The following is a 25,022-nucleotide window of genomic DNA, read 5'->3' on the forward strand; positions in this document are numbered from 1 at the left end:
TCATGTGTTCTCTAACAAAAGAATTGCAATCTACCCTCTCTGGAAGATCTTTTTTAAGAATTACCCATCTTTTCATTTTCTTCCACTTATCGAATTCAGGGTCACAGTAAGGGTGGAGCCTATCCCCATATGATAGGCTGTCATAGGGTGAGAGCCAGTGTACCCCTTGGACAGATCATTAAAACCCATTTTTACTCCTTGGCTTATGACATAGTCTGAACCTGATTTTATTGTTTTAATCTAATGTGCTGACTTTATTGTTTTAAATGTAATTCTAATGATCATTTTATACTATTTTATTATTGTTTTTGCTATTTGTGCCAATTTTATTATTTTAAATGTCATTTTAATTATCATCTTATTTTTTAAAATATTTTTTCTTTATTTTATATTATTTATTTATTTTTTTTAACTTGTTCAATGTATCATTTCTGGCATGTCAAGTGTACAGCACTTTGTGCTGGGGGCTGATCTGAAAGTGCTATATAAATAAATTGCTTGCTTGCTTGCTTGCAGTCTATCACGGGGCTAACACACAGACATGAAACCATTGATTAGTTACTCGAAAGCTAATTTAAAGTCACCAATCAACCTAAAACACGAGTCTTTAGAACCTGGACAGAACATGCAAACTCCACATAGGACGTTTGCAGCCAGCTGGTGGATTTTAACCCCAGACTTTGTTTCTGTGAGGCAATGCAGTCTATTTTTGAAGACAGAACCATTAAGTTCCAAATTTGGATCAGTAAATTGTTCATACAAATCCATCAATAATTTTGGATAGAGGAGAAAACCACTGGGACTTCTCCATTCAGGAAGTTGGACCGAAGAGCCAGAACCATTATCAGTGACTTCTCACACCCTCCATCACAGACCGTTCCCACCAGCTTCTGCAATAGCTTTCCCCCAGGGTCATCAGACTTCTGAAATCAAAACGAAGATACGCCACAACTCCACAGGTCATTTTTATTATTGCACTTTGTAGTATTTTTGCTGCTATACATTTAAATATAGTTCTTTTTTTGTTTGTTTTTTTTAAATCCTGTGTTGTACCAGTTGGAATGTTATTTTATCCCTTGTACACTTGGTGTGTATTTAATGACAATAAGATTGAAATCTAAGTGTAGCTTTTGAGTAATCTTGGTAAAAATGTCCACACACACACACACACACACACACACACACACACACACACGATCATGCAAGGTTGCGTGAATCACCATCCCGACACATGAACTACTTCCTCCCTCTGCTGATGGTTAGGTGGAACAGCAGGAAACAGCTTGTTGACTTAGATCAGACCAGGAAAATTTAATCAGTAGTTTGACAAGTATGACAGGTCACACTACGTGTTGTCCCTCACAAGTACAGTTCAAGTGCAGGTAATTCATAAAAAACAAACACAACAACACAAAACAAAAACAAGATAAAAAAACTCCAGGGAAACACAAGATGCAACATTTAAAGTTATCTATAATTTAGACATGTTGTCCATGGAAATCCAAAGTCCATCTGTATATTTAGCTTACAATTTACTCTGCTGGTGTTTCAGGCAGAAAATGAAAAGGCTGAAAAAAACATCTTATACTTCATTTACCTACTCCTCCCTGACCCATAGCTCCTCTCGCTAAATGGTATTTGGAGTCCAGACTTAAAAACTCCTTAAACTATTGTGCGTTTTTTTGAGATAAAAAGACAAACAAACATACATTATTCAAGTTTCTACTAAAGATCAAGTCAGTAGGCAGCAGTTAGAGACATCATTATGAAGGCAACAAACAACAAAAAAAAGCAGAGCAAGCCACTAAAACAGGACAATCTGTTGTTTTCTTTCTTGTCATCTCTCCCAAACCAGACTCCGCTTTACTTAGAGCTACTTATTGTGCTTAAAATAAGTCAGATCCAGTTTGCTAATGGTCATCAACGCAGTCTACAAACAGGGGTGCAGCACTTTTGATAGACCGAGTTTCTTTTTAATACTTCAGCTTCATTAAAAAAAAATGTGGGTCTGAAGAAGAAACTGCAGCCAAGGTCAGGCAAAAGCTAAGTGCTTTGTTAGTGAACGATTGCGTCCCATTACCCTGATCATTACTGAAAGAAAACGAAGCAATAAAAATGAAATAAACTGGGATCTACATTTGAAGGCAACATGATGCAGCACAGCCGCCGCTAATGACACTGGTCGAAACTTTCTAATAAATGTGCAGCTCACAAAGAAAATGAATCAATTCCACGCCGAACGCCCATCTGCGTTTCCTGATATGTTTTGGAACTCTGTAAAAACAATCACATGGGGGATTTTTTTGTCCTGTTCTGTTTAAATGTCATGTCATGATTCTCCAGCTAGCAAATTAGCTTTGGCTAATTTAAGAGATATTAGATTATTTAAATTTTTAAAACGAGTTCTGTACAATAAAATGTTGCTGAATATGATATAAATATCTAATTTTAAGAGTCTCCTCCTCAGGAGCCAACCGATTTGAAATACTTCAAAAGTAAAACAAACAAAAAACAAAACATAGACAGCACCAAAGAGTTCCTAGTCTGGGTGAGCATAAAATACACCAGATATATTAAAAAATACTGAATAATGTTTCAAAAAAACCCACACTAGAACCAAGAGAAATGTCTGTGCAATAGCCTTCTTCGATGCTGCTGTTCATACAGAGGAAAAGGCCCAGCTCTTCATCTGTTCCACGTTTCCTCTGCAGAGCGCAGTTCCAGCCAATCGCAACTCCCACTTTGGAACAGTCGTTTGGTTTGACCCAGATACACGGAGACACCGGGTGTTGGGTGGATGCAGTGTGCCCCACTGGTCAGCAGGGGAGGCTAGTGAGGTTTCAGAGATTGGTGAGGTTGATTTCAGTTCACCAGCAGGACATCTTCATACGTGGTTGTTCTGAGGGGAAAATAAGGTTTGATGACTTACTACAGTTAGGATGTTTAATATTATTATCTCTGTAATTACAGTTTCTTATGGTAATATTTACGGGACATATTTTAACAATTTTAACAAAAACAACACGATATTCACGGACGCATTTTTGACGTGATATGATGTAGAGTATTGTAAGAAAGCAACTTTCACCACAGCAGGAATGTTTGATTTAGCAGATTTTTGGTTTAAATATTTATTTTTACAGTGGTTGTCATTCCCAAAAACTCCAAAGGCATCCGTGTCTCTTCCCAGGACTGAACCTGAACCGGGTTAGGTTGCGTGTTAGGTGATTAGGTAAACCACTGCACTATGTTATTTTAAAAAAATCGAGCTGAAAACTGTATTATGTTTTTAAAATTAAGGATAAAATATTGGTGTGTTCATAATCATGTATGCAACTTTACGTCTTTTTCAGTGCTGATCATTTTAAGGATTTTAAGGACCTAAATATGCTCCCTCTGCTGGCCAAACTAAGCATTTCTTTTAATGTTAAATATGTGTTCAGGCTTTTTTATGTCTCTAATTTGTGCCTTCTTATCTTGTTCCTGAGCTATAACCTATGAAGCAAAGGTTTATTCGTTGTGGAAGTGTTCATCTATAAAAGGAGGCACAGCACAAACCTGAAACACACACATATCAGGAGGAGGACTCTTAAACATTTAAACCCCCATCCCTGGGACTAAGATCATAAAAAAACAGTAGTTGGGATTTAACAAAGTAACTACTGTTTGCACTTTGATTACCTCACCTCCTCTCTCTGTTCACATTGCATGGTTCTACTGAAGGTTTCTTCCTCTTAAAAGGGATTTTTCCTTCCCACTGTCGCCAAAGTGCTTGCTCATGGGGGGGGGGGGGGGGGGGGGGGGGGGGGGTCATCTGGTTGTCGGGGTTTTCTCTGTATTATTTTAGTGTCTTTATCTTACCAATTAAAGCACCTTGAGGTGACTGTTGAGTAAATTTGGTGCTATATGAACAAAATTGATTTGAATATGTGTTTGGAAAGACTAAGACATGAGAACAGGATACCAGGAGAACTAGATGTAAATAGGACAAAGGATGTATAAAAGTGAGGAAAGAGAAAATGACCTGATTTCCTTCCAGTGTGCTTGGTCAGAGCCTGATAATTAACACCAGTATAAATGGTAGAGAAATATCGTCTTTCTCTCTCTTTTTCTCCTCATCAGCAGCCAAAAATGTAATCAACTTACTTTGCGACATAATTGTGAGGTTGATATTTTTGTGCTGTCAGCTTAAATTAGGGAGTCAGACTTCACAGGTTTTGTGGTTGTTTAATAAAGCCCGCTGTCGCATTTATCTGCTTTGGTCTTTAGAAATGTAGCATTATGTTAATTTAATGTATATGTTTAAGCTTTCAGGGGGGTCACAGGAGACTCACTCACCTGTCACAGCAGCAGAAGAAGGAGCAAGGTGAAGTCTCCAAACCTCTGAACTTCCCAGAATTCGGTGCATCTGTGCACTCTGCTATGAAGGCGTGCAGATCTGTTATGTGGATTGGTTCTTGGGTTTGATGCTGTGGAAATCAACAACAACAGCAAAAAAAAAAGACACTACTGTTACTTTTCTGCTCTTTATTTGTAGTCCACAGTAAATACAGAAGCAACAGTTTGGATGCTACGGTGAGTTCTTTGTAATGCAGACTGAGTGATTCTACACATTGTAAATAAACGGATCCTTTTTATAGGCAGCGATTTCCTACCTTGATGGTCTCGTACGCTCCTGTGATGAGAGCGATGAACAGAGACAGCACCATGTAGATGAAGAGGGAGATGAAGGTGTACAGGTAAACCTGGCTAAACAGCCACACTAGAGAACTGGTCTCCTGCATCTCTGCGAACGTCACGAACATGTCGTCGCCGTTAATGAGGGAGAACAGACACTCGGACACCATGGACAGAGAGCGGAACTGTAAATATATATTTTAAAAAAGGTATTTTAATTATCAAAGTTAAGAGAAAAGGTCAAGTTTTTGAAAGCAGTTTAAAAGTCAGAATAAACTGTAGTTCATGTTTCTGTTCCACTGATTTACTCAGTGGACGGAGAAATGTCCGAAAGAAAGAAGGAAGTCCAAAACTGTTTAATTATCTTCTCTGTTACACAACTTAGATATTATTGCTGAATGGCATTTGTGTGGCCTACTAAATTTTTTTTTTTTTAAATAGGCACGTTTTGTGTGTTCACATTTACTCATATACACCGATCAGACATAACGTCATGACCCCCTGCCTAAGATTGTGCTGTTCTCCTTTTTGCTGCCAAAACAGCCCTGACCTGGTAAGACACCACAAGACCCCAGCACATGTGCGCTGGTATCTGGCACCAAGATGTTAGCAGCAGATCCTTTAAGTTTTGAGGCGGAGCTTCCATGGATCAGACTTGTTTTTCCAGCAAATCCCACAGATGCTGGACTGGGTTGAGATAGGGGGAATTTGGAGGCCAAGCCAGCACCTCAAACTCATTCCTGAACCCTGTTTGCTTTGTGGCACCACCCAAGGTTTCCCAGCAGAACATTGCCCAAACATCACACTGCCTCCGTCAGCCTTGCCTTATTCTCATAGTGAGAATAAGGCAAAGGCAAACACCTGGCACATTTAAATCATGGTGCCAGGTGTTCCCCAGGTAAGTGACGCACACACACCCGGCCATCAACTAAATGTGAAAAAAAAGATGTCATTCACGAGACCAAGACACCTTCTTTCATTACAGTTTGCCATTTTTCCTGCTTCTACTGCATCAACATTCATATCCCACCCACTATCAGTTATTCACGTCACCTGTGAGTGGTCATAATGTTATCCCTGGTCGGTGCAAGTGAACTAAAACTTCGAAAGGAAAACTTAAAATTCCAAGGAGTGGAAACAAGTTTTTGACATTGAGTTTTTCCCACATTTAATTCACCTTGACATGGTATGGTCCCAGGACGATCCAGCCACAGAAGCAGTAGCCCAGATAGATGACAGCCACACAGCAGCAGAACCGAATAACATTGGGGAAAGCTGCTCGAAGTGTCACGATAAGGATCTGCAGCAGGGAGGTGCAGAAACACAACACAGATCAAATTACAGTGTGAGAGAGCCCAGAGACACTAAATTAAATGGCTTTCTACATTACATCAACCCACAGGAGGAACTTCTCACTTTCTCACAAGTTATTAAATCAGCAGCATGTAACAATGTTATCAGAAGCTGTGCACCAGCACATCTGCAACTTACATTGTACTTCTGGAAGAATGTGAGGTAGCGAATGACTCCCACCCACACTAAGAGAGTGGAGGTTCCCAATAGGATGGCACAGAGGTCATAGGAGGATATATTCTGTTGGGAAAAACCCAAAGGAATCGGCTTTTAAAAAAAGCTAAGACTACATGTACATGTTAATGTGTGTCAACGCTAAAACAAAACCCCCCAAAACTAAAGCTGATATTAGACCTTTGTCTCGATGCCGATTTTGATGAAACTGCCAGTGATTGTGAAGATGTCACTGATGATGAGGAGGATATACCAGCCGTTAATAAACTCAAGCCGGTCTCCCCAGCACACTTTACGATCTAGCGTCGTCTTAAAGAACTTCACAAACTCCTGCAGAGCAAAGAGAAAGAGAGATTAGCCATGTTTACACACATCAGTAGAATACAATATCGTCACTGACTTTTAGAATCGATTTGATTCCGATTCGCAAGGTCCCAAATCGATTCGAGCCACGATTTCGATTCGATTTAAATCGGGAAATTTTGCCTCAAACAGTCAGAAATATTATAATTCTGATCATTTATCAGTACTGACACTTCATCAGAGGTGTGAGCATCACAGCAGATGCGTTTGTGTCAAAGTAAGTGAGCAAAAAACACAGAAGAACATGAAGGAGATTTTCTTGGCCTGACTTTTTATAGCAGACAACTTTGAAAATATTCTGCAGTAGAACAAAAACGGAAGAAAACCATGACTCAGTATATGAACCTGATGCTGCTGAAGTGAAGCAGAGCAAAGTTACACAGGTTTTGAACAGCAGAAATGAGGCTTTCTTGTCGGAAGTCATAAAAAAAACCCAAACCAAACAAAACAAAAAAAAACCTAAACAGTGGCCGACAGTGCTGTACACAACGGTAGACTGTTGGGTAATAAGGAAGTGAAAAATGCAGAAAATTGAGCTTTTTAGATGGGAAACTGCTCTCAAATTAAACTGAGAGAGGGAGAGAGAGAGCTCTGTACGAATCGGAATCGTACGTGGCGCCGGGTGAGAAAGCCAACATCTCACGGATTCTGATGCGTCGGGTCCACGCTTTGTGTTCACATCTTTTTACAGAATCTGTTTACCTGCTCTCGTTTGCTATTTTAGCTGTTTGGTGGTTGTTGAAATCGTTTTGTGAGGTTTAACCTGAGATTCTGGCGTTTCTGGCAAAATATATTAATATTTAAAAATCGATTCAGGATTTTAATGAATCGATATGGTTTGTTAAAGCTAAAATCGATTTTAATCAATAAATCAATTACTGAAACTCATCCCTAATACAATATGGATCCCCAGTCAGGCTACTATAAGCTTTCACAAAATTATTCAAGAAAAACATTTAAAGGTTAGAATGAGAACCTACTAGAGATGGCACGATACCACTTTTTCATGTCCAATACCGATATCATAAATTTGGATATCTGCCGATACCAATATGAATCCGATATAGTGTGTTTTTTAATCAATAAACCCGTTTTTTTTTATATCTTGCTGCTTTTTGTATAAGTTCATACTCAAGTAAAAAAAACAAACAAAAAAAAAACCCCACTGAAGCTATTCTGTTATACCTGTATGCAAAAAATGCACTGCACGCAAAATATTTCATAGTTCAGCAATACTGATCAATCTAATAAACTTAAACCTGCACCATCCTCCCTATTCTGGTATTTTAAAGAGTAAGCAATAGGGGTGCAACGATACACAAAATTCACGGTTCAGTTTGATACTTTGGTGTTACGGTTCGATATTTTTTCGATACAAAAAAAAAAAAATGTTCATGCCTTTTTAATTTGTCATTTATTAAAATTATAAATATATATTTTAACTCAAAAGTACAGTTTTTAAATTTAATGTTGCTGAAACAAAAGTAATTAAAAAAAGAAATATATCTCAGGGCTCTTAAAATTTCAAAATCCCTGGCAGCCCTTCGGGCAGGGACTCTTCAGTTTTTGGTAGCCCAAAATAAATTTAAGTAGCCCAAATAAAAAAAGAGAGCAATTTTTTGATTGATGTTTTGTTTCTTGTTTTGTTTCCTTTACAATATTATACATTAATGTATAATATTGTAAAGGAAACAAAACATTAATCAAAAAATTGTTGAAAAACAAATTACAACATTGTATAAAAATTACAATCATCAACTCAAATACTTGGTTCTAATTGAACAGAAATTTCTATGAACTTGTAAGAACTGTGTAGAACATGAATCAGTCTGTGTCAGATCCTGAATTTGAAATTTCCACTGAAGCCACGGGTAAGAGACAAGTGGAACCAAGATCGAGGCCATTTGCTTTTTGAAGTTTGCAAAGACTGCTAAATTTTGCCAGTGTTAGTTCACTCTTTGCAACATAGTACGCTGTTCTAAACAGATTTTTCAGGTTTATTTTTAGTATGTTATTTGCAATTGGTGTTTGTTCTGGGAAAGATATTGCAGACTGAGCAATAATGCATTTCTTGCATTTCTCATGGTTCTAATGGGGGCCTTTCTTAAAATGACTGGTCCCAGTAACAAAGGCGCTTGTCGACTCAGAAATCGAGAGAAAACCAACAACACACCCGGCAGAACATTATGTTATTTACACGGGTGCACATAAGTGGTCCGCATGTGCGCATTCGCTGTCAAAATAAAAGACGGGCACCAGATAAGAAGTTGCAACGCGCGTTTGCGTCCATATAAAAAGCACTGTTTTTGTCCGCTAGAGTGGGATTTTCACGGCAGATTCCGCACCACATCTCTGTGCGTTCATCATTTGTTTGAAGCCAGCTCACCTCCTGCAACCACTTTTCCGAGAATACGCGCTTCTTTTGTGGTTCGGACTCCTTCTGACATTTCTTTGGAGGTAGAGGAACACCAAAGTAATTGCTTAAAGGAGCTTCTTCGACATCTTTAAGAGTCTTAAACAAATGTCTGTCCTCCAGAAAATCTTATGTATGCAAACATGCGTTGCAACTTCATATCTTGTGCGCAGTTTTTTGGGGGGTTTTTTTGACAGCGAATGCGCACCTGCGGACCACTTATGTGCAGCCCCAGTTATATAGCTCGTCATATTGCAGCCACAGAAATTCTTTTGTCCATGAAACCATAAAGCTGCACTTTCTTTTTGCCTTATAGTCTGATTTGTCATAACTTTTCAGTTTTGTGGTAAGCTTTTCTTTGGCTGTCACTTCTTCACCCTGACCTGTCTTATTTGGCTCAGCAGAACTAAAATATATATCCTGCTGCTTTTACACACACACACACACATAACGGTCAGCGATTCTCTGCGCGATCAACCTCTCACATGTTTAAGCTTGCTGCGGGAGATTTCACTTGTCATGTTTGCATAGTAAGCTAACGATTAATAAGACGATGTCAGAGGAATTGGTGCGCAAATTATCATCACTCACAGATCAGTGCTGTCGCTCTCTATATCTATACACAGTTCGCACGATTGCAAAGTGAAAGCAAAAAAACAAGCGCAAATTCAAACGCGATTTCAATATGTCACATATTGACAGTGGCTCACCGATGCCAATGACATAATTACCCAGCTACATTTCTGAAAGAATGCAAAAGCATTGACATATATTTTTCCTACAATAGCCCGACGGGCAGGGCAGAGATAGATTTTGGTAGCCCGACTGGAAAAATCGCTAGCCACGGTACGTCGAGCTAGTGATTTTGCGAGCGCTGTATCTGATTGAGGAATCACTCATCTTTGGAAAAGAGAGTTTATTACAGAGAAATGTCTCTTTCCAAAATAAAAGCTATACTATACGCTTCTTCTGGGCTATATTCTCAGCAGCATATTGTAGCGGGTCAGGGCTGTTCGGGGTTCTGTTTGTACAGTTATGTTTTGTTTATGTTGCCATAGTGACGGGTGACGCCCTCTCGCTGCGACGGTGTGTCCTTCCGGGGTCAGAGGGCGCCCTGTGTGTTGTTGTTGTTGCTGGGCGGTTGCCGCGCTGAGCAGTTAGCTAGCGGCAGTGTTCTTCTGCAGATTTCAATAAACGGCTGTGCTCCCTGGCTAGCTCACGGGAAGCAAGACCAAACGACACCTCCGTCTCCTCGTTGTCTGAGCTCGCCACATTGGTGTCAGAAGTGGGATGATGGTGGCACCCCATGTTCTGACCCGAGTGACTTTTCCCCCGCCGGTCGTGACCGGCCGGTGCGCCAAAAGAAGGCACCTGGACATTTGCAGGACTTTGTGTGGGGCAATGGGGTCGTCGGGGACGACTGACCCCTTAGGTGGGGGGCTATGTAGCGGGTCAGGGCTGTTCGGGGTTCTGTTTGTACAGTTATGTTTTGTTTATGTTGCCATAGTGACGGGTGACGCCTTCTCGCTGCGACGGTGTGTCCTTCCGGGGTCAGAGGGTGCCCTGTGTGTTGTTGATGTTGTTGCTGTGCGGTTGCCGCGCTGAGCAGTTAGCTAGCGGGAGTGTTCTTCTGCAGATGTGAGAGCGAGACCAAACGTTACCTCCGTCTCCTCCTTGTCTGAGCTCGCCACAATATTAAACATATCAGGTCCCCATAAGGAGAATCATGTGCTAACGGCTGTCTAAATGACTCGGGTAAAGTTTGTAGCATGCTTGTTGTTTTTGTCTGCTTCCACTTGTCTTTGCACTAGGATGATGTCGGCGTAAATGTGCAGTCATATTCGTTGTGTTCCCACTAGTGCTGTCAGCGTTAATCTCGTTGAAATGACGTTAACGCCACAACACGGCAAATCTCCGTTAACGGCTACCCCTGCGTGGGGCTAGACGGCCAACACGTTAACGAGCTAACTGCGCTAACACACTAGCTCCCACCCATGTAATTGAGCATTGCGTGGAACATCCGACATACTGTTTTACTTTAGTCCATGACGCGCTTACCTTCAGGGTCATACGTCACATGAAAACCAAAATAATTCCAAACGCCAGATCTGAATGAGGGTGGGGGAGGTTCAATTTGCCATGTTGCCAGGAGAGCTTAACTTCTGTCTTGCTAGCTTGCCCTGCGCTCTTCCTTCTGCTGTTTGTGTTGAACGCTCAGTGGATCTGCGCTCCACAGTGCAGCCTAGGCAGAGTAGTCGAACGCAGATTCACTGAGCGCTCAACACAGACAGCATCGTCAGAAGGAAAGTTGATAAAATAAATTACAAATTTTGTATTGTTCGATACATATGCGTACCGAACCGAAAGCACTGTATCGAACGGTTCAATATCGATACGAATATCGTTGCACCCCTAGTAAGCAACCTAACTAATAGGGCTCTAAAACTCCCAGCAAAAAATAAAAAATAAAAATAAAAAATAAAAGAAATAGGGAACCACCCTCCACCTCATGATGCTTAATTGACATAATCAACTTTAATTTGATGCAGTGTGGAAAAAAAATGCACAGAAATAAAATATTTTTCAAGAATAAGTAAATAGATTCAACATCTTTCTTCAACAGAATTGCAGACTGCACAGCCTTCCCAAAGGAAAAGGTACTATAGCTTACTAGGGTATATTAGACTTAATAGTTACTATATACAGTAATGGACTTCTATATATTTTACATAAGATTAAAACTTTGGGTGTAAGATTCGGATAATTATTTATTAAAAGCTAGACATTTTAAATGAGAATAAGAAAGAAAAGTATGTCTTTGTGCCCCATTTTCCCTGTTCATGCTCTATCGGCCCCCCTGGCTAAACTTTGCTAGATCCGCCCCTGCACAGTTACCAGCTGTCAGCTACGTAGAAAAGGATCCTGGTGTAGATCGTAAATAAATTCTAACAACAGCTGATCAAGCTTAAACGTGCTGCTGTTGTTCAGCCGCTGGTTTCCTCTTTCTGGCGCGAAGTGGGAGATAAACAAACAAGAGAGACGGACTCGCGACAGAAAAGCTGATCAGCTGATCATTAATCAGTTTCATGATTGAAGTAGCAGCAGGAGAGGGAGGAAGAGAGAAGAGACAGTCGCTCCATATATCGGTTGTAAAGCTTAACGCGGGGATGGTTTACAAACAGAGATGAACTTACACATTTGCTTTACTTCTCTCTGGGATAACTTCCTCGGAGATGAAATGCCGGATTGGTAGCGAGGCTACAAATACACACAGCCGCTCTATCAGGTGCTACAGTTATGAGCCGAGTTACGCCGTGTCGCAAGTTTTGTGAGGTGCTTTTTTGATATTTAATGGATCGGATTACATTTTTTATTTCTCTCCAATATTCGATCCAGTAATTTACGTCAGTATCGGACTGATACGTAATATCGGATCGTTCCATCTCTAGAACCTACTATTCACTACTAGTCTGACATTTCCTTAGAACCTGATGTTCCTCTAATGTGAGTGGCCCCAGGTGATAGTAAAGTTGTATTGGAGATTTTCTTTACCCATTGCAGCATGATGCCTCGTATTATGGAGCGTCCACACAGCACCAGCGACAGCATGCAGATCAGAACCACAATAATATCAAATGCCAAACGTGCGTACGTCTGAACTGGAGGTTAAAGAGGAGAAAAAAAAGATGTGAGCAGTCTGTCTCCTCTTCATGGCTGCAGTCTAAGCCTACTGCTACACACTTCTGTATAAATAACTTCACTCATTGTAACTTCCTGTTGGTTCATTATTGTGAACTAGAAACAACTTTGTGATATTTTGTAACACCTTTGCTTACATGTTTCTAGTTTCATCACTGGTATCATATTTTTCTTGCTGTACTACTTGCACAGTAGTCCCATGACCACTAACAGATGCTTCTTCTTTTCTGTTTTCTCACCTTGTCCAGAGATGCTCGGGTCTTTGCACTCCTTTATTGACGCCTGGTTATCTAGCCGGATCTTCACCTTGCCACTATGAGCCTTGTTGTCCAGAACTATCTGTAAAAGAGAGAAGAAGGTTTTAAATGACGCACACAGCTCGGCCTGCGAGCACAGCAGCTGTTTAAACCTGTTTGCGAGCGGCAGTCAACTGGAACTAAAGAGTAAACTTACACGGCTGGTTTCATAAATGGACTGCGCTGAGGCTGGTTTGTTTGTTTTCACTTTAACTCTTTCCCCCATATTCTACAACCTCCCCCTGTAGCTTCGATACCCTAAGTTATATCAGTAAAGACTTGGTTTGACAACCATTAGAATAGTTTCTGGGTTCTTCCAAGGGTAGATGTATGGGGAAAGACCACCCTCACTAAATTCTAATGCACAGCCTGTAATGTTTTTCTAGCCTTGACATATGACAGCTCAAGCATGTGTTGAGTCTGAAAGTCTTTAACTCACTGTTATATGAAAGGTGTAGCAGTCTGGGATCTCGTTGTTGATGATAGTCTGGATATTTATAGCCTTCAGCTGGAACTCTATGGTAACATTAATCAACCTGTTTTAAAAGAAAAAGAAAACAAACAAATGAACACAAAAACATCTAATTTCTAACAATGAAACCAAGGTGACTAAAAGAATGACCAGAGGCACACATGCAGGACAAGAAACACAACATGATTCATATCATATCTCTGTGGGTTTGAGTCGCTGTCCTTGTATACATGCTTGTGTTTGTTTGTTTGTCTATGTGTGCTGCAGAGGTATGTGATCATTAGATAATCTTGTCAACAAAGAGGAAACGAAGCCATGTGAAAAATGAAGCCGTACTTGTGGAACTTGAGTGTAAAGTTCTTGTAGTTGCTTGTGAGCGGACCCTGGGGGATCGTCATGGGGTTCACGCCAACACACTCTAAAGATTACAAACAAAGAAGAGAGAGGAATATCATGCTGAGAAACTACTGTCAAACTTGAATTTGCTTTCTTATTTTATATACAGGAAGCACAACATCATTTTTCAACTGCTAATCTTTTTTCTTAACGTTGATAAACTAAATGAAACAGACACTGGCATGAGGAAGTAAGAAACTCTTAGGCTGTGCAACAACTTCTGTAATAGGAACTATCGTTATGACACATGTTTGATGTAATACGTCAAGAAAAGCTGGTGACTGGTAGTCCCTTTAATGCCCTCAATTTTAATCATTTATAGAAAGGAGGACAGCAATTTCAGACTTAACTGTATTGCTTTACAGCTTCCCCTGCTGATAAAGACCTCCTGTACACTGCACCAACCTACTTTGTTAGTCATTGTTTAAATGACAGAAAGTCATTGTTTAAATTACTTTCTGTTATTTAAACAATTAAATAACAGAAAAGTTCCTGTTTTTAAAAAAAAATCTACTATAGATTTCAGTTTTTATAGTTGGTCGACAAAGAATGTTTTCTGTAAATCAACAAAAAAAAAATAGACTTTCTGTAATTTAACACTTTATTTCTTGAAACTGAATCCCAAAGAGTTATAGCTGCATTGTCGACAAGATAAACAAATTCTGCTTTGGAGAGAGAAAGTTCTTTGCGTTGCATATTATTACATCCAAAATACGATTAGTTGAGCCTGTTATGATCTATTGACCAGTCATGACTTGACAAAAATGACAAGACATTAGTCATTTAACTTAATTATTTGAAATCTGTGGGGAATGTACTGCTCTGTAATACAGCTGCTCCTCTGAGTCAGACTTTTCCTTTTAAAGTGACAGAACACATTGTGATGCCCACCTCAGGCAACAAATGCAACTGGGGACTTTTTGCAAATAACCACACTCTGCTTGACCTCTAATATGTGTGAAATCCTGCCCCTAACCACTTTCCATAGAAGATTTTTTTTTTTTTAATCTGGTCTCTCTCTCTCTGTAGTAATCTCTGCATTTTTCTTGCATTGTTGTAAAGTGGGAGCCCAGATTTCATTTCTTTGAGTGTGTTTGACAAAATTCTCTGCTGAACTACTTGGTACACAAAGGCAAAAACTCTTCATATGCAACCCGCCACCAGTAAACGTGAACTGTCATTTTACAGAACCAACGTCTTGTCACATCGAGAAAAAAATTTCACACATTAGCAGTCTGCAGAGGCGAGGACTCTGCAGACTGTACAGACTGTTCTTTTGTACAATGTAGTTCACGCTGCCTACCTTTGATGACACGGGGGTCTATGCTGAACGTGTCGTTGGCGGGGTCGATGTGTCCCTTCTTGTAGTACTGCTGGCAGAGAAAGAGGGCACTGCCATTCTCGGCACGGTCATAGACATATGCATAGCGTCCCACTGTGGTCTCTGGCAAGGCCAGATACTGGGAAAAAGGATGAGATTAGACTAATTCAGGATTATCACTGGGTTTTATGAAGTGAAGAGAATACAAGCTTCCATAGAAACAGGCCACACAGGTCTTAGCTTTCAGCTAATATCAGTACAATCAATACAAGAATGAAAGTCAAACACTTAACTTCGAGGGAATGGCGTTGCTGTCTGGAGTCAAATAAAACTGTCAGATTTTATGTTGTCAGCTTTCTACAGCTCACCAACTAAACTATGCACGTGCTGTATGTGTAGGCTCTGCCCTTTGTCTTCTAGTTATCAACCAAATAATGTAATGTCTTCACTGTCCAACACCTTTTAGCCTCGTTCATACTATAGATTTATTTGACTGTGACATTGAAATAACGTGAAAGCACAGGCAGAGAAACAGGAAGTGAGCTGTATGTCAGACCCACTGTGTGCAGATCTAATCAGCGTTGCTGACATCCTTGACAGCGACTTATTTTGTAAACCATGGTAATAAAACTTCATGAGGCTTACTTTCATATTTATACAGTCAAATTTGGGTATATAAGACTGAATGTGTGGAACAGGTGAGCAGTGAATAGCACTGATGATCTATTGCAATGCAAAGTTTGGCTGGAGAATCTCAGATTCTGGTATTTAAATGGAGGACACTGTGACATGGACCACACACCCAAACATTCGTGCAGATCAGTTTCTAACTTCACTCAGTGTTTATCTATGGGAATAAAGCGAGTACAGTAGCAAACCATACTCACGCTACAATGATTCCCATAGACTTATAATTTAGCCCATGTTTGGGGAGAATGATGGAGACTTCAATAATATAAAGCAGAAAATTTTCATGCTGTGGCTAATCAGGAAATTCTGTTTAAAAAGTTGTTTAAAGATAAACGGTTACAAATTTCAGTTAAAAAAAAAAAGAAAAGATTATCACCTGATCCACGGCGTAGAAGATGTGGTCGTAGACGTCCTGCTGTGTGTAAACGGCAAAGGAGTCATCTGAGGACTCATCGTAGTCCTTGAGGAAGATGTGCTTGAAGGTCATAGTGTTCTCCTCCTTAAAGGTCACCACCACCTGGTTACTGAGGCCAAACAGCACCAACTGCAGCAAAAACAGGCACGGGGTATAGAGAATGATGTGAGGACGATAAGAAGCTGTGACAAAGAAAAAACCCTTATGTGGTGCGTTACTGTTACAGCCCCTAAACAGATAATGTTTCATATTTGATATTCAATTTGTGTGAATGTTGAAACTTCTACATCATCAGCGTGATTCCCATTAAAATGTACAGAACCAGAAATGTATCCAAATCAAGAGCACCCCCAAGTATAATATATGATGTACCTGAGTGGTGACAAAAAAAATTTTGGCTAGCTGCAGGATCAGTTTAAAAGGATAGCGCCCCTTGGCATGATATTTATCACAAGGGCTCATAAAGAAGTATTTTAGCTTCCTGCAAATCGCCTCCTCTTCCTCTCCAGCGTGGACCCAGTGACATCCTGCTGCTGTGGCAAACCGGTGGTGGTTACAGTTGTTGTCATGACTGTTAATTTGATAGTCATCCTCGCCACTGCTGTCTGTGGAGCCGTAGCGAGTCACCGGAGAGGGAAGTCTTTCCCGCTCTGATTGGGGAAAAAAAAAAAAAAGATTTTAATTTTTCTAAAATATATCTTTTTAAAAACACTCTTTAAATTGGCCAACAAGTTTACAATGAGACCCTGGTTGTTCAGTAAAAAATATTGTCCAATGTATCAGTAATTTACCAATAAACTGACCTGGTCTACTAATGCAACACGTTAGTTGATAATGGCGTAGAATATATGCAAGACTAGAACTGAAATCCAACATCTGAAGCAGACTTTGGTCCAATAGAACATGCTGTGAAATCTTTCAGGTCTGGTTTTCATTATTCACATAACACAGCATTGTATCTGAGGACTGGTATTCATCAATGTTAAGAAAGGTAAACCCACATGTGCAGCGTTTTTCTCGAACTACTGGAAACTTCTGCTGAACTTACTTTAGTTTACTCACTCTTCATGCAGTTGTTTTTTTTATTCATTTTTGAAAACGCAGCTTGTTCCTCTCAGTCAGTAACACTTTGATAATCGCAAAAATCTTTGCATTTTATTGACTTTAATATAATCTATATCAGATGCTTATTTATAATGATAACATGCCTTGTTGTGGTGAAATAAAAAGATGAACTTAACTGCTAAACTTAAATCACGATAAGCTAAAAAGGCAAAGGCAAAGATAAATTGTGGCAATGAAGTAATTATGCAAAACACAGAAATTCCTTTTTGTGCAATCAAGCAGTTGGGCTGCTTTCCTTGCAACCACGTGTTGCAAGGAAAGCAGCCGTCATGTGAATTGAGCAAATTTCACATATCTAAGTTTTTTTTCAGCTGAGACCAGTCATTTATGGGCTGACTGTGCATCCAAGCATGATTGGTAAATGACTGGTAAAAGGAAATTAGGAAATGAATGCATTTTCTGTTATTTCTGACTATTGAATAAAATGTCCATGCTTGAGTAAATGAAACTCCACTTAACAGCATTTTACAGTTACAATGTTGGTGACTGAAAAGAACCTCTAGGCCTAAAAGTCCTCTCTTCAGGAATAACACTGCAATCATTTCCTGGAATACGTGATTTAATCTTCCCCAGACTACTTCTAGAAACAGATTCCTGAACACACCACGGTTTTCTTGGAACCCATCATAGTCCTCATTGTGTCTAATACTTTCTCTTTATCTCAGATCTCATTATCTCAGTGAGGTCAGCTCTGCATCACACGATAGCTAACCTGTCCAACTCAGAGTCTATTCAGACTCATGTGAAAGAAGAAATGCTGCTCTCAATTAACCAACACGCTTTTAGTCTCTAACGTAGTTTTTTTTAAATGACGCCGATTCATTCACTCTGTTTAGGTTTATTGAGTAGTTTTACTTTCCACTTTTTCCTTCTTGAGAAAAAAATAGAAAAGTTTGTGAGAAAGTCTGAAACTCTATATTCCTGAAGAGACTGCTCTCCCAAAAGAGTCATAAGAGACCGTTGCAGATATCAAGTATCTGGTTTCTGCGATTGGTAAGAGATGATAAATCTGGCCCGACTTTGTTAGCCACGGCTAAGAACAGAGAAGTAAGGGCACACTGATTTTGACCTCGGCCCGATGATAAGGTGCTTTTGATATCAAATGCAAAACACACTGTGGTGTGATGTTTACGTGTCATGGGTTTTTGCAGTTGAAATTACACAAACAAGATGTCAGGTTTAGTTTTTTCCTTCTATGACACTGGTTATATCAGATAAGTTACATAAAGAGACGTTATGACACTCATGAAATCCTTAATGTAAGTCTGATGGAGAGTTCTGGAACATCACAGATAGCAGCTGTTTCGCAAGCATATATCAATGACAGACAGGTACAGCTGTGTCAGGTTTTTCAGTCCTGTTGCCACAGGTGTCTAAAATCAAGCATCTACGCATGCAGTCTGTCTTTACAAACATTTGTGAAAGAAGGGGTGGCTCTAAAGAGCTCACTGAATTCGAGTGTGGTACTATAAAAGGATGCCACCACTGTAAGTCAGTTCACGGACTTCTTCCCACCTACATATTCCACAATTAACAGAAAGTGGTATTACTGCAAAGTGGAAGCATTGAGGAACTACAGCACCTCAGCCATGAAGTGGCAGACCACATGAAGTTACAGAGTGGGGTCACTGTGTGCAGAGGTGCATAGTGCGTAAATGTCACCAGCACACTCCTGACTCTGGCATTAACATCAGCAGAAAAACTGCGCCAGGAGCTTCATGGCATGGGTTTCCATGACCGAGCACTTCTTGTATCTAATATCAAATTTAGATAAATGCACTTTAAAAGAAAACCTTTTCTCTGATGAGCTGAGTGAAATGTGTGTTAATGTGCACGTGTGCAAATTAACAAAACCCCTGACTCTATCGGCACTTTGAACTGAGCCAGATGCTTTAAAAAAAATGATAAAACTTCATCTGTTCACAGTAATCAGCAGCTTTTACATACTGCAGACAAACACACACAAGATAATTATACAATAAATATCAAATATAAAATGATACAAAGAACGTGTCCATATTAAGTGCATATGCACATATCAAAACTTTTGTTTTGCGAATGTCCATACAGATCAATTGTATTTCATTCTTTTAAATGTTTGAAATAAATCAATCCTATCCATTCATCCACAAGACAATATATCATGTTTTAACACTGCCTTTATAAAAAAACAAACAAAAAAAAGCCCCACTCACACACTGTGACCCAATCACAGCTAATACTTGTCACATGTTTTTTGGTTCGCTTACCCTGCTTATTATAAAGAAAGGAACAAAGAACAGGGTCATTCAGTTTGTTCGCTTTATACTGAGGAAACAACACGGTGGCAATAAACCTAAAACTCTTTACGTAATCTGTTTACTGACCTTTAATCGACAGTTATGAGTTATTTCTCAAAATGATCACTTGCAAGATCACATACACGATTGAATTAGGGAGGCAAAACCTGTTAATCATTCTCGACGTGTCAGCAGAGCAAACTACCAGCTTAGCAGTGTCTCTTGCAAATGGGAAGTAAAACAGGAGAAGTAAACCCTGTTGTGTCCAGTATTAGTCAGCATTACCTGTAAGAAGAAAGTTCAGCGAAATAACTTTACACAGCAAAGTTTGGAGCTGGAATAACGCCAGGTTTGTCGTGCAATATTCCTTCACTTTGTTTATAAGATTACCGTTCCTGAAAGGAAAAGCCTCTTTTTGCAAGTAATTACCCGTGACACAAAAGTAAACAAACAAGAAACCTCAAAAGGAGAGAACGGCTGTTAGTCTTACTTCTACTGACATGGATGCAGGCGGAAAGTTTTGACAGGTGATTGATGAATGGCTTCTTGGACTGTTAAAGGAGCAGTCCGCATGCTTTTGTTTCAAGTGACAAGCATATCTGAGATGTATTTAAATCAATGTCATAGTTTAAATGTCACAGTTTTGCTTTTTTATATCTAAGGTTGAGTAAAATACATTGCTTAATTTAGGAAATCAACAGTAAAAGGAGATTTTATGGAATCTGCATGTGGTAAACTGCAGTAAACCAAAGCCATATTTGTAGGGGTCACTTCCTGCTGTAACCAACACCTGCAGTTAACCTGTGAGAATTTTTGGCTGTAAAGTTAAATAAATAACACACCAATGAACATTTGGTGTTAGCACAGTATGATGGAAACAGTTTTTTAATTATCTCAGCTAGAAAGGAGGCCGGGCTTTGGTTGCGTGCCTCGGTGAGAGGAATGTGAAGCATCCAAAAGAATCCAACAACTTAACATTTTACGCAGACAACTGGGGCAGCATTCATTTATATCTATGATCGTAGGAGTGCATTGATTGACATGGCAGATAGCAATCAAACAAACAAAAGTGGGCGCAGGCCAATGACTAAGCCATCCCATTTGACACTTAAAAGACAGGATCTCAGATGCCGCAGAAATCTATAGAAATATCTGGCTCTTCTGGTTCACTGTCGCCTGTGGCACTCGCAGAAACACTGATAAAGTTGCCTTTCTATCAATCAAAAACTGGAAATCTCTCATATCAGTGTTTAGATCTAGTCTAGTTGTCCAAAGTAAAAGGCCACACACAGGCTAAGAATCAAACTCTTCCACTTATAAAAAAAAACTTAAAGGATAAATCTTAAATGAAAACAGAAAGACTGGCAGCTGTGTTCAGGGTTGTTTTGCACGTAGGAAGTGATCCATGAGTGAACTTAAATTGGTCTTTGTTCTGCAGCAATATGCTTAACTTTAGTCAAGTCAAGTTTATTTATGAAGCACATTTAAAAACAACCAAGGCTGACCAAAGTGCTGTACAATAAAATACAAATATAAAATACAATAAAACGCAAGTACATAAAACACCTCACTGATAAAACAATAAATTAAAACAATAAGTTAAACCTTGCTAAAAGCCAATGAGAAGAGGTGAGTTTTAAGAGCAGTTTTAAAAGTTCCTAGGCTTGTGGAGAATCTGATGTGAGGAGGTAAACTGTTCCACAGTCTGGGTGCAGCCACAGCAAAAGCCCTCTCTCCCCTAGTCTTTAATCTGTACCTGGGAACATCTAAAAGCATCAGGTCTGCTGACCTCAAAGATCTCCTGGGGCGGTAAATGCTAAGAAGCTCTGCCAGGTAAGGAGGTGCAGTACCGTTAAGAACCTTAAAAACCAGCAGTAAAATTTTTAAATCAATCCTAAAAGCAACTGGGAGCCAGTGGAGAGAGCAGAGGACCGGAGTGATGTGGTCTCTCTTTTTGGAACCGGTCAGCATGCGAGCAGCAGCGTTCTGCACCAGTTGGAGGCGATGCAAGAACAGCAAACAGAAAACAGGTGGAGTGACAGCGAGCCGAACATACTGGCGCCATCTTGTCAACTTTAAGCATTTGGTTAAGATTTTTTTCAGGTTTATCTTCTTTGGAAGTGAAAAAGCCTTGATAATGGTTTTATATGCTAATTTTTTTATATAGCCATCTCTCAAAGTTCTGTTACAAATATGTGAGAAACTAGAAGGTAAAGAAATACAAGTTAAAAACTCAACATCCATCCATTTTTCCTCTTTACAGGAATGTCATATGGGTGGATCGGTGGATAACCCCACGCTCTCACACCCACAATTACAGATACATTTAGGATCACAACCTAATAGGCATTCCTTTGTCCAGAACCCACACACACAGGAAAAGCATGCAAATGCCACAAAAAAAGGCTCCAGCAAGTCAGCAGGTTCAAATCCAGAACCTTCTTGCTGTGAGAGGACTATGGTAGTACTGCACCACGGTGCTGCCACTAAAAACAAGTTTAATGTCATTTTACTGCTTAGAAAAACTCAACAGTTTATCATAGTTCTAGAAATATTGTACACGAAGTCACGAAGATGTCTGATGTACAACCTGAAACTACAGTCTGTGCACATGAGTAACTTGTCACCAGCAAGGGGAGGGCGAAACAATCCTTAATTTTAAGTTATTGCTCATACATATTTTAGGAATATTTAACATGTGTCTCGTTGAGGTTCGTTGAGGTTTGTTGCTTACTGTAAGTTTTCAACACTGTCAGAAAGTCTCAAAAGGTTACTTCAGTTAAGTCAATTTTCTTCTCTTGAGGTCAAAAACAGACTTTCACTATCAGTTAGAAAATTCTCATCAGCATGTCTCACTGGAGCTGTACTTCATTTTATACACACTAATAATCCATCAGAAAACAGAGACTCAACCATGCATGTAAGTAGCTTATCAGACAGAGGCAGTGTGACTATGCATGAAAGACTTCGGATGCTGATTTCATAGGTTTGCTAAAAAGGGTGGTGGTCTTCATGGTTGTAGTGCAGGATTTGATCTGGGTTTGGGGAGACAGTCTTCATTACCATAGTAATACTTTTCCTTCACTGGAAATAACTTTATACACTGCTGTACATTTTAATCTATAAAAACAGTGCATCATTTATCAGCAGATTCATATTGGCTGCAAAATAGTCAGTAAATCAAGTTTTAAAACAAATGAAATTAAATGCTGTGCTCCCTTTAAACACTTTTGCAGTCCACACACAGCTTTCAAAAAGTAAAGTTTCAAAAGTACAAGAATGTACAAGAACACTACGACTGTCACCTTCTTATTCTGTTACTTCCAGTACTGATCCCCATACCCTTCCTATAATGTGAAGACAGTTATTGGAAGAAAGGTTTGCTTCACAGGTTAGCTTGAGACTATGATTAGAGGGACCACTATCACTGGCATTATTATGTTGAAAACTGCATATGGATGATATTTTATTGGAGGATTTCACAATAACTACTAATTAGTACCAAGGCATCTAATTTTATTATAATCTAGTAATTACAGTCTGGAATGCATGCAGTTGAAGGTATCAACATCATTAAAAACGAAAACAATGACATAACTACCAGAGTTTCAAGATTAACCAATAATCCCACCGTTCATACATCTTAGAGAAAGGACATTATAGGATGAATCCACACGAGCTAAACTTATGACAAAATACAAAGATATTAAATGCAGTGTTGCAAAATTAATAAAAACAGCAGATCTTTCTCTTTGTGTCATAATGTGTTTTTGATTTGCATTTATTGGTTTTTAATGCTCTGCGTTAAAACAGCGCCCCGAACAACTTCTGTGTTAATCTTTTAGAGTTAAACATGCAGTATATCATGATATCATGTCCGAGTTGCATGTCTGATGGAGGAGCAAAAGAAGGAAAATCCCACTTTGTCAACAAGGATTCAAATATGTAGTCATGGAGCAAAAAAAAGAACTGATGTTAGCGGAACATTTGGACACAAAAACCACTTGATGACACTGAGTGCTGTACTTAGCAGCCCAGAAGATGACAGAGCAGAAAAACAGTTTCGTCTGAGGTTGCAATGTTACTCAGGTTTAAACTCATTACCTGTTAGCTTTTAAACACAAAAAAATCAGGTTGAAGCTAATTTACGCATCGCAAAGAGCCAGCAGCAGGGGAGTGTACTAGAAACCAAAGTAAACAAAACCACAGTCGTTACGGATAAGATAAATTATGTAGTTAAATGTTAGCGCTACATTACCAGAGGAGTCCTTCCGTCCTGTCGTAGCCATGTAGTTATCTGTTAAAATACATAAATAGGTGAAGAAAACGGTTAAACCTATCGCCAAGCGGGTGCTTTCTCGGGAGCTGTAACTGTTGATCACTGACGAGGTTAAAAACTAAAAGCGTTTCCGCTCTGTGCAGAGCACGTGACCTATATCAATTTTGACCACGTGACTCCTGCAGGAACCCTCTCGCGCTGACATTTTTAACAGTTTATATGGTTTTCTATTTTCTAATTCGTTTGACTATTTGCTTTCAGCTTAGTTTATTTCCGTTTCCAGAGTTTTCTTGTTTCAGGTTAATTTTTATTGTTTGATTATTTGTTTAAGTTTATTTCTTTTTTTCAAACCTCCCTCAGTATCTCACTATGGGAAGCGCCCTCTGGCATGGCCAATCACGGAAGCTCAACAAGGAACACGTGGGTCCAGGACAGCCCAATCACTTCAGGGACATGGGGTCTGACCCGCTTATAATAACGTGACCAACCGTCCTCTTTTCCCAGGACATGTGCACTTTTCATGTTCTGTCCGGGACGTCCGGGGGGGGATTTTCGAGATTAATGAAAATGTCCGGGTTTTCCTACAGAGGACCCATATGTGTGACGTCATCCCCGAGGTGCTGCTTTGTGTTGTTGTTCTTCCCTTAAAAAAAAAATGTTGTTCTGCCCTCACAGACGGGACAGACGGGGCGCAACAGCGCGCCTGGTGATGTTTCGAAAATGCCAAAGCGCAACTGCAGCTTTTCAGACGAACTGCAAAAGAAATTTCCTTCGTACCGTCCCGGTACTGATAATTTTTCTTATACAGATGAGGCCTTATTTCTGTACCATTATTTAATTCCAGAGGTTTTTAAGTTTTTTTGCCCTTGTTGACTTGTAAAAGCCTATATGACATTTTTGTTTCACCATTCATTAACCGCACAGAGAAGGCATCGTTTAAATATGTTAAAATTTTCTTTAAGCAAACAGTATTATTAAAGTTCTTCATGACTGGGCCAAGTGTTCTCTTTTTTGGAAATCAAAATATGGTCACCCTAGCTTATAATAGCCCCGGCCCCACACCACCCCTT

General features: G+C 39.6%; 1 protein-coding gene across 1 annotated transcript; it reads right to left on the reverse strand.

The window, feature by feature from the left end:
* Positions 1-952: 952 nt before the first annotated feature.
* mcoln1a (mucolipin TRP cation channel 1a) lies at positions 953-24,094 on the reverse strand. The gene is made up of 14 exons (XM_026170518.1): positions 23,932-24,094; positions 16,642-16,919; positions 16,231-16,398; positions 15,147-15,303; positions 13,784-13,865; positions 13,415-13,511; positions 12,919-13,018; positions 12,533-12,639; positions 6,385-6,534; positions 6,169-6,270; positions 5,855-5,977; positions 4,656-4,862; positions 4,339-4,469; positions 953-2,899 (listed from the first exon to the last, which is right to left on the reverse strand). Exons 1-14 carry the CDS (start codon positions 23,960-23,962, stop codon positions 2,863-2,865), a joined length of 1,770 nt encoding a protein of 589 aa, XP_026026303.1. The 5' UTR covers positions 23,963-24,094; the 3' UTR covers positions 953-2,862.
* Positions 24,095-25,022: the final 928 nt, after the last annotated feature.

Source organism: Astatotilapia calliptera, chromosome 6 (assembly GCF_900246225.1).
Source record: "Astatotilapia calliptera chromosome 6, fAstCal1.2, whole genome shotgun sequence".
NCBI classification, from domain to species: Eukaryota; Metazoa; Chordata; class Actinopteri; order Cichliformes; family Cichlidae; genus Astatotilapia; species Astatotilapia calliptera.